The following is a 10,715-nucleotide window of genomic DNA, read 5'->3' as shown; positions in this document are numbered from 1 at the left end:
TCATGTGCCTCATGACTGGTCATATTAGACTTGATAGCATGTGTAACCTATTTGACTGTATTCTGAGTCATAAATCTTTAGACATGCTGTAAACATTAATGTTACTCCTGCTGTGTGACATTTCATACTGGCCAGGTAAATAAAATATGCACTTTGTAAAGAAAAGCCATCTATGGAAGCATCTGACATTCAGACCACATGCTTTTATATTATACATGTTCTTGGTAGAGCCCAGATTCTCAATCCTCATCTCCTTCCCTGCTTTGATCCATGTCTAATCTGATTTTACTGTGTCAGTAGCGTAGCATGGAGTTTAACGAGGAGATTACATGGAATTGAGATGGTCTGTTGGCCAGGGATGAGCGATAAATGCCTTATTGTGTTATCACTTCAGCCTTGGATGTGCAGGTCCTATCTTAAACTAGCCCCTAAACCCTACATCCTATGATAGGAGACCTAGATCTGTTTGACGGGCTGGCAATAAGACAGCGATACCCACCAATAAGCCTGTCCAAGGGTAGGCTGGTGCAATTATCATGCATCCTGGCTGTTACCTCAGGAGTTTCCGTGTGCATAGGGCTCTGGTGGAGAGGGCTGGATCTGGGAGGGATCTGGCCTCTGCTGCTTTAGCTTTCATGTTCATCTATGTCCACTTCTGCTCTGTGTCTTCCCTGTACTTCCTGGACTATTCTTGGGTTTGTTGTCTACTGTGTTGCAGTAGTCCAGATTTACCCAATACCTCTGATAGGCCTGTATGTTTGATGACTGGTCTCTAGAATAACATTTATGTAGGTTGTTTCTTGAAGATCTCAAAACCGATCTGGATGTGTCCATGTTCTGGTTAGGACCAGTTCCATCCTCCTGGTGTCCAGCATGACTTGAGAAAGTGTTACTCTTGCAAAACACTTGTTATAAGAGGGTTTCACTTATGAAGTGTATTTTAATCAGATAAAATGTCGCTATTGCTTGTCAATGAAATTGGCTTGTAGACCCCAAATAATACAGTATTACTATTACTGAGTAATTCCCCCTGTCTCAGTGCGTGCTTTTCATTCATAAACTGGATAAATATATTGGGAGCATGGTTAATGAAACCAGAGTAGTGGGACACCTTTGAATGTTTACTTGTGGCATGGGTTTGACACAATTTTAACTAATTTGATGAACACCATTTGATGGTTGGTTAATTAACAAAATCATTAAACCTCTCAACAGTTTATTCTCAATATTCTGGAGACAAACATTCCAAGAACTCAAAAGTACCCAATCATGTCTCATACCCTTGGTTTACACCCTACCAGATCAGACACCTGTTTCTCATACCCCAAGTGTTAAAGTTTTAATGTTGATGGAGAACTGTATGAATGTCTATACTGTCTATCCCACCCCTGTATTGTCATTGTTAAAAAGCCAAATGTTGAACCCCGAATTCTGTATTGAAATATACAACTTTTGAATTAAAGATATACTACATAATATGCTTTAGTCTAATGTAGCTCAATTCCTGGTTTTTATGAACCTTACCATCTATGCCTCGTTGTTTCGTTCAGTTTTGGCTCTGCTATCCCTGCTATTGTACGAGTTAAGTTCCGGTTTATTCTTCGTTTCCGGTAGGGCCAATAATAAAGTTGCACAATCTATTGACGGAAACATCCGCTGCTGCACATAGTTTGGAGTTATGAAATAATACGCGTGGTTGGATTCCTGAAGATTTAAGACTAAATTATGCATGGCCTTTATTGAATGGCTGCTTTAGGTCTTCGTCTGCCAAGGCCAAATAGTATTCGCTGCGGAGTTGTGATCAAATACTTGTCAACTGTCGGGATGGACAATATGGGTATGGCGATCTGTCGTTCATCCCTGGAACGCCTTGAGTTTGACAATGTCGCTCTCAAAAAACTTCCTCTGGATCCGTCTGAAGAACCTGGTGTAAAACAGGTAAAGGGTGCATGTTTCTCCAGAGTACAGCCCCAGCCTCTGGTTAAGCCCACATTTGTGGCCGTATCCAACGATGCTTTAGCTTTGGTCGGACTCAATGGCGAGGAAGTTATGAATGATCCGCTCGGCCCAGAATACCTGAGCGGTTCCAAGATAATGCCTGGATCCGAGCCTGCAGCGCACTGCTACTGCGGGCACCAGTTTGGACAGTTTGCCGGACAGCTGGGTGACGGAGCGGCCTGCTACTTGGGTGAGGTGAAAGCTCCAGCAGATCAGGACCCAGAGCTGCAGAAAGAGAACCCCAGTGGGCGCTGGGAGATCCAGGTCAAGGGAGCTGGATTGACGCCTTTTTCCAGGTTACACAACCTCTCAGACACATTTAATTACAGATTTCGCTTGTCAACTAGATGCCCTATTTTGGAAAAGTTGTATCCATGCCCACTGGGTTATTTCCATATGTTATTTATTTCCATAGTTTGTACAAACAATTTCCCCTCTCCACCACACTTTTCTTCAAAGGCAAGCGGATGGTCGCAAAGTGCTGCGCTCCAGCATCAGAGAGTTCCTGTGCAGCGAGGCAGTGTTTTTCCTAGGAATTCCCACCACACGAGCAGGATCGCTGGTCACCTCGGACAGCCGTGTCATCAGGGATGTCTACTACAGTGGGAATGCTCGCCAGGAGAAGTGCTCTGTGGTGCTCCGCATCGCTCCCACCTTCATCAGGTCAGTCAACCTCTGTCTGTCGGCCTGCCTGGATGTCCGTCTGTTTACGTATCAGTCTGTCTGTCTTCCTAACTCTCTGTTTCGGTGTAAGGTTTGGTTCCTTTGAGATCTTCAAGCGGGCTGATGAGAATACGGGCCGACAGGGACCCAGCTACGGTCACGAGGAGATCCGTGGCCAGATGCTGGACTATGTCATCCAGACCTTCTACCCAGAGATACAGCAGAACCACCCAGACAGACTAGATAGGAATGTGGCATTCTTCAGAGAGGTATACTGCTGTGGATGATTATGGGAGCAAATACAATAATTTGAAATAAGTATTGTATATATTAATTATCTGTGTATGTAGATGGTAGTTCTCAACTAACTCTCCTAACACACAGGAATTATTCATCTTAATGAAGGCTGGAGCACTCTCACATTGACCAGGAAATAATTATATTATTATCCTCTTAATCCTCTGCCAAGTCATATCTGATACTGCAAAAGTCTGACTACAGTGACTTGCTATGTCCTCATTAGCTGGCCAAAGTTTTTAGGATTTGCAGTTGCTTTGTGTTCATTCACAGTCCTTTTTCACAGAAATTGAAAAAAATCCATTCAAGGATATGTTCAACATATTTGTGTTTTTTGCTCTGTTCTTGTGTGTGACTGTGCGTGTTGGTGTGGTGCAGGTAATGCTGCGCACAGCTAGGCTTGTTGCTCAGTGGCAGAGTGTGGGCTTCTGTCATGGAGTCCTCAACACAGACAACATGAGCATCCTGGGCCTCACCCTGGATTACGGACCCTATGGCTTCATGGACAGGTCAGACAAACCGTTATGGTTACATTTCTACTAAATGGGAAAATGTCCTAAATTTGCTCCTTTATTTGACCAGTGGAGTCACATTGAGCGTTCCGTCACATTTTCATGTGGCGTTTGAAAAACCGGCCTACATATATCTACCTCATAAACATGGAATAGCCTTCCAGGTCATCAGCCAACCTGTGTTTCTAGTTATCCTTGGTTTGTGCATCCTTTAGCAGTTCCATAAAAAAAATTATATGGCCAGGCTGTCCGTTTATTGTCTGTTACCTGTGCCCCAGGTTTGATCCAGACTTCATCTGCAACGCTTCGGATAACTCTGGCCGCTACTCCTATCAAGCCCAGCCGGCCATATGCAGATGGAACCTGGCCCGCCTGGCTGAGGCCCTGGCCCCTGAGCTGCCTCCGGAGCGGGCTGTGGCCGTCCTGGAGGAGTACCTGCCCCTCTACAACAACTTCTACATGGAGATCATGAAGAGGAAGCTGGGCCTGCTGAGGAAGGAGGAGCCGGAGGATGAGATGCTGGTCACAGATCTGCTGCAGACCATGCAGAACACCGGTAGGCGAACCACCTGGGTCACATCCATAGGTGGCAAACTCGAAAGTATTTGTGTTCTGTTTGCCCTGAAGCTTTTGAGCTGTGCCGTTGGTGTGATTATGTACATGCGTCTTCCTCTGTAGGTGCAGATTTCACTAACACCTTCCGCAGCCTAAGTCAGATCTCCTGCCCTGCGGAAGGAGAAGATGGGGAGGAGGGTCTAGTCAGACAGGCCACAGAGCTCCTACTCCAGCAGTGCACCTCCCTGGAGGAGCTCAAGGCTGCCAATAAACCCAGCATGGACCCACGGTGAGAATCAGGCACCACTGATATGAGCTGGTTTGCTAGAACCAATAGTAGCATGTACATTTGAGTGCTTGGTCGGTGGACATTCATATAAACATTTTACCATAAAATACCCTGAGGTAAAGTCCCTTTATCATATGTGAACACGTCTATGAAAAGTTGTGACTTTTCATTTTGAAGTTGGAAAATACTTGACAAGTATTTACTGACCCATTCTCCTCTCCAACCCATTCTTCTCCTAGTGAACTGGCCATGCTGCTGTCTATGGCTCAGAGCAACCCGTCTCTGTTCCAGATGATCTCAGACAGAAGGACTGTATCTCGGCAGCTGGAGAAGCTAAGCAGGCTGAAGGATCTGATGGGGACCAGCCAGGAGGAGCTGAGGGCCCAGCAGGCTGAAGACTGGGGTCGTTGGATCACTAGCTACAGGTAGAGGTACAGAAGTTATAGAGGGGAAAATGGGATAGAGATGTGCGAGGAAGGTAAAAAGCGATGGTGCAAAAAAGGAGATTAAGTAGAAGATATAGATTGGGGGTTAGAGAGCAGCCTCGTGTATTCATGAAGTGAATCTGAAAGAAATGGCAAAGCAAATTACAAAAGCCTAGGAGAGACTAGTATTAGCGATCAGGCATTCTCCCTGGTCTTGATGTCAGAACAATCTGCCTCCCTCAGTACCTCACTGCCACCTGTCTCTCTGCCTCCCTCAGTACCTCACTGTTGTCTCTCTCTCTTTCCTTGTTCTCAGGAAGCGGCTGGCCAGAGAGTGTGAGGGCCATAGCGATGTACCAGCCCTGCACGAGGAGAGAGTGAGGGTGATGGACAGCACCAACCCCCGTGTGGTACTCCGAAACTACATTGCCCAGAATGCAATAGAGGCAGCAGAGAATGGAGACTTTTCAGAGGTCAGCCTCCTGCCTGCTATGTTTTGTCTAACCATGGATTTAAACTGCGGCCATTGTGTCACCCATAAATGTTTCCTCTTTCCATATTTATCTGTGTATGTCCCTTCCTTCCTGTCTTCTGCTGCATCTCTCTATTTCTCCCTCTCTCTAGGTCCAGCGGGTACTGAAGGTTCTGGAGAAGCCGTTCTGTTCCCTGCCGGGACTGTTACAGCCTAACTGGGTGGGCCGAGGGGGAGCGGAGGAGCAGGGAGAGAGGGATGAAGGGAGAGAGGGAGAAGGAGGAGGAGAAGAGGAAGGGGAGCACAGAGCAGGGTCATCAGCAGAAGCTAGATTGCCTGTTCCCTATGATAGCAAGCCCCCTGTTTGGGCCAGTGAAATCTGTGTCACCTGATCTTCATAATGCTTTCCTGAATGTTTGCTCACCTGATGGTGAAGGAGAGATTCCTTTCCTCCTCCCCCAACTCCTCTCTCTCTCTCTCTCTCTCTCTCTCTCTCTCTCTCTCTCTCTCTCTCTCTCTCTCTCTCTCTCTCTCTCTCTCTCTCTCTCTCTCTCTCTCTCTCTCTCTCTCTCTCTCTCTCTCTCTCTCTCTCTCTCTCTCTCTCTCTCTCTCTCTCTCTCTCTCTCTCTCTCTCTCTCTCTCTCTCTCTCTCTCTCTCTCTCGTGTCGGTGGGCATAGTCAGAGAAGGCAACATGTGTAAGGTACTCCTATGTCAACCAGTCTACGGTGCTGACTGGGCGGAAATGTATTCAGAGGTAAAGCCCTGCACATATCAGAATATGCTAATGTTCCACATTTAATGTATTCATTTTAATTGAGACACTACCAGAAGCCAAGGGCAAACTGTATGACATTAGTGCTATTACGTGATGTTACAATGTGTGTGTAGAGCTTTAACCCTGAACGTAGTATCCTCTGTACAGCATGTCTGACTGGTTAATAATGACGACTCAGATGCCCAGTCCTACTGTGACCCGTCTGAGGCAGACAGACTAGAGAGGAGCCTTAACATGAGCCAATGTGTGTGTCTGAATGGTTTGTCTGAATGCCAAATCAGACAATTTATTTTCAAAACATTGTGAATGCATGTGTGGGTGTGTGTGTGTATCAGCAATGGAATGTGAATGAGCTGCATCTAACTTAATACGCACATCGCTACTAGAGTACAAAATAACCATAACCAATATACATGTTGTTTTAGAGGTGTCCTAGCAGCATTTATTTACATTACATTCACATTTGAAAATGTAGCCACAGAACTGATACGGTAGACTCATCCAGAGTTGCAAAAAGAGCTTTAAGGAAGAGTAGATAATCATAGCATCCAATCAACATAAGCGGACATTGACCCCTCAGCCTCATGACAACTTGACCACAGGCCGGAACCACCTATGTCGGTCATGCAGTCATAGGAAAAAGTAGGAACATTTGGGAAGTTTTGAAACTATCCTTCTGTAATCCCTGTAATCTAATCTATGCCAGTATAAAACATTAATTGGTTTATTATTTCTATGATTACTATGTTTACTGTTTGCCTAGAATCTGATTTAAAAACTGATTTTTAGCAAAGAATGATACTAATTTAAATGTCTTAGTGGACTTTTTATTCTGTTTCTCTTCTGTGTGTAAAACAGACATTTATCCAGGAAAAAGATACAATCAATCAGTCTTCCCATTTGGTGTCCAACTAAAAGTATAGGATGCATCAAATAAGGCCTGTGAACTAATTACTGTCTTTGCATCATGTTGAGTCATGATGAAGAAAAGTATCTGATTGTCCGCTTAATCACAGCAGTTCTTCTCACTACCAAATCAATGTCCCATTAAAGATTAATATTTCTGTCTATAATCGATCCATTTGAACTTGAATCCAGGACCTGGGATGTACAGATAGTTTTCTTCTGGACATATTGTGATTAAAAAAATCTTTGGAGAGCGTCCTCTGTACATAAATCAAGCAGGTAATAAAGATACTATAGCGTTTTTTGCCTTTCTTATTTGATGTGTTCAAACACACAAAACCTGCATGTGTGAATGTAGCCTACAGTACTTTTTTTTTCTTCCTGTCATTTAGAGGATGTTTGTCAGACGGACTCTTCATCTGAGTTTAGTCAGAGCAAAGTTATTGCGTCAACAGTTGTATACAGTATTTGACAGATGTTACCACACCTGTCAAACTTTTTTTTACATCCCTGTTTTCGAAAGGAATATTCAACAAAAATAATTGAAAAGCCTCTGCCCGTAACATGTTTGTGGAAGTGTATGTTCCCCTTGTTAAATAAGAGTTTCAGGCATCTGGACATAAGGCAGTTAGAGACAAGGCCAACAGATGGCAATGTTGATTCAAAAATCCCTCGGTATACTGCACCTTGACTTCTGAACTGCAGCAAAATCGTCCATTAACCTACCTGACAGCCATGATTTAATTATGTATATATTCACTAATAAATTCCATCAGGTCAGGTTTTGTCCTACTTGTTTGTGGTGGGTGTAGGCCTACAGGTGTTAATGTAGGGTTGAGTGTAAGAGAAACTGTACCTGAGTTTACTGCACGGCCTAGAAGATTGATCCTCTGCCGTAGCCCATTCATTATTGTTTTTAGTCTTCTTTTCTTTCTGCTTCCTTGTCGTACCCAGTCCCCATATTCCAGACATATTATCTGCATAACGTAGCCTATAGGCTATATTCAAAGTATATGTACGGTATAGCCTATGAATTGCAATGGGGCGGGTCGCTCGCTGATTTAAGAAGACAAATCAAACAAGTCTTGTTTATGACACTGTTGCAATCTAGTTTTGTTTGTTTCTATGCTCCATCCTGAATATTTGCTGTGATTTGGTTTGCTCCCTTTCTCCCCCTTTTTCTCAAGATCAGGATAATATCTCAGAGGAGGTGAGATGAGACGGTGCTGCTGGCTGTCAGACAGACATGGTCTGGTGCGGCTAGGACGGCTACATCAATCCTAACAGACAGTCATGCATCCCTGACTGCTCTCTAAGGAATCAATCTCTCTGAAGCCCGTGGAGTTAAATCCTCATTATGTGTCATTTCTCCGCATCACAGCTCACACTGGCACGCGGTATAAACGCCCGTGCATGTAAATATACTGCCTATTATGCTGTTCCCGCGCTGCACATTGCATGAATTAAAACAGCCAAATCTCTCCCATGAATTTTAATGGCGGCACGTTCTCTAATATGTATTTCAAAGATGCGTCCCGTGTAGCCAGACTTGTTTAGGCTTACTGCAGCGATATGCATCTCTTTGAACCACGGACGTTCAAGCTCGTGGTGTGAATTATAGAGCGCGGGGATGACAACGGTTTGAAAGCTATTAAAGTAGGCTATTGGATCGGTGGAGAGAAAGACTGCTGCACTACCTTGCCACAGTACTGCTGCGGTCGAAACAAGGGCCTTCATTGAGCGCCATCACTGGTATTCAATTTCACATAAGCAGCGAGGGATCGTAAAATCCCTGATAACCAGATGAGTTTCACGCTTCTTTTCCTTTCATGGCCGTAGTTCAGAGCCGGTCTATAAATATGGATGCAAGATGTGCTGTGAACTGACTGAATTATAAAGAGGTGGTGTGACATGGATGATAACGAGGAATAGCCTACATTCAAATCCAAAACACTACCGCAAGACTTGCGAGAAAGATAACTCTTTAATGGACCATGTGAGACATTTATGCTGGCATGAGGGGAAGTCGTCCCCAACAGGCCCTGTTTTAAATCACTTGTACTACATTTCGTAATTGCTCTCTGCATCTAAAAACAAAAAAGACACCACACCAGGCCAGACAAATGAGAATGGATATAATCCAGACAAAAGGCTTGCCAATGGCCACTCACAAGAAAGAGTGGCCATTTCTATAACAGCAAAGACATCTGACAGGCCAACTGTGTGAGGGAGGCTGGCTTGGGACACCAAAAGACTAATTCACGCTGGCCCAGCTTGTTTGTCTGTGGAGGGTCATGTTACCACAGCAGAGCTAGTCTTAACGGCCAGGCGGTAGTCAGGTAGATCTGTCTGAAGAAGTTGAGGTGTTCTAGAGGCCTAACGGCACACACATGCTAACAAGCACATTCTGTCACACACACAAACACACTCATGGCCAAGCTCACACACACGTGCTGGGGAACAGCTGCTGCCCCCGCTGACAGATCTCTCCTGTGCGCCCCCCACCCAGCCCCTATTATAATTCAGTCTAATTAGAATTGATTCCATTAACGAGTCTTCGGGACTAATTAGTACTCATGGAGGCCAGGGTTCCTTCCTCTTCCTCTGCTCTACATCACACCAGGTGGGTTGTAGAGCAGAGCCCTCTGGGAAGGGTGATTGAGGACAGGGAGGAGTGGAATACATTTATTTTCATCATTTATTATTTAATTAATTAATCAAGACACAGCCACGGAAGTGATATGTTAAATGACTGCGTGGAAAATGTAAAAGGCAGGTCAAAGCAACCCTAGGTTTTAGAGTGGAACTGCCATGTTATTTTGAGACAAAAAAGTCAAATATCAACCAAAAAAAAGCCAATATATTGTACTGTATACTGTAGTACCACACTTTACACCTTGGTTAGGTCAATAGGCCTCTGTCACACACACAAACACACACACACACTTACAGTCCATCAAAATGCATTGTATTGTCTTTTAATCAAGCCCAAGCCTGGTTCTGCTCTCTTAGAAGACATACCTGTCTTCACCAAAGAACCTGTGCATATGTGGCACCTCCAGCCTCTAGTCTCAGCAGACGGCTAGTCCACCTTACAGACTATACCCCATCCCTCACCCCTGTCGCCACCCTCTGAACTACCTGCCTCCCTACTCCCCTGCTCCAACTTGACCCGCTTCACTCCATCGAACTCCATCTCACCCAACTGGAGGAGAAGGAAAGGACAGGTGGGTATAGGGGTGGAGGAGAAGAGGTAGGTGGAGGGGTGGATGAGGAGGAGAGGTGGGTGGAGGAGGAGGAGAGATGGTTAGAGGTGCAAAGTAGGATCAGGAGCAGATATGGGTGGAGGAGTGAAAGAGAGATGGGTGGAGGGGATGTGTGTGGGCAAGGAAGGGGGTGGGTGGTGAAAGAGGACTAGAAAGAAAGGTGGGTGTTGGAAGAGGTGGCGGAGAGGTGGGTGGAGGGGTGGGAGAGGAGACAAAGGAGATGTACAGGAGGTTGTTGAGACAGACAAGGGAGAAGAAGAGGTGTGACAGGCAAGCTGGCCGGAGGTTGTCTTAAATGACATCTTCACAAAAATAAATGACCTATAGCTCTCTAGTGCAGTCTAACTACCGGGTAATCGCTCACTTAATCCCCAACACACATGCACACACACACACTGTGAAAAGATTGTGTGCCCAGTGCAAGTTGGCTTGGGGGATAAGGAGATGACATGGTGGGTGATCTTTACAAGATCAATACTACATTTACCCACTGAGCTTCACTCTCCCTTCAGCACACCACACTCGTCGCCAGCTGCGTCACCACAAAAAGAAATAT

General features: G+C 45.1%; 1 protein-coding gene across 2 annotated transcripts; it reads left to right on the top strand.

Moving 5' to 3' along the window:
- The first annotated feature begins 1,650 nt into the window (after window positions 1–1,650).
- On the top strand, window positions 1,651–5,710 carry selenoo1 (selenoprotein O1). 2 transcript variants are annotated; one of them, XM_067234810.1, is made up of 9 exons: window positions 1,651–2,294; window positions 2,458–2,661; window positions 2,753–2,930; window positions 3,337–3,467; window positions 3,749–4,026; window positions 4,149–4,314; window positions 4,554–4,739; window positions 5,056–5,212; window positions 5,364–5,710. In XM_067234810.1, the coding sequence occupies exons 1-9, from the start codon at window positions 1,744–1,746 to the stop codon at window positions 5,610–5,612; spliced, it is 2,100 nt and encodes a 699-aa protein (XP_067090911.1). In that variant the 5' UTR covers window positions 1,651–1,743; the 3' UTR covers window positions 5,613–5,710. The 2 variants fall into 2 exon arrangements, with proteins under 2 accessions (XP_067090911.1, XP_067090912.1); XM_067234811.1 differs by having other exon boundaries at window positions 5,364–5,603.
- The last annotated feature ends 5,005 nt before the right edge of the window (window positions 5,711–10,715 follow it).

This window comes from Osmerus mordax, chromosome 4 (genome assembly GCF_038355195.1).
Source record: "Osmerus mordax isolate fOsmMor3 chromosome 4, fOsmMor3.pri, whole genome shotgun sequence".
NCBI lineage: Eukaryota > Metazoa > Chordata > Actinopteri > Osmeriformes > Osmeridae > Osmerus > Osmerus mordax.
Note: the sequence above shows the minus strand (reverse complement) of the source record. Positions and strands in the feature narration are given on the sequence as shown.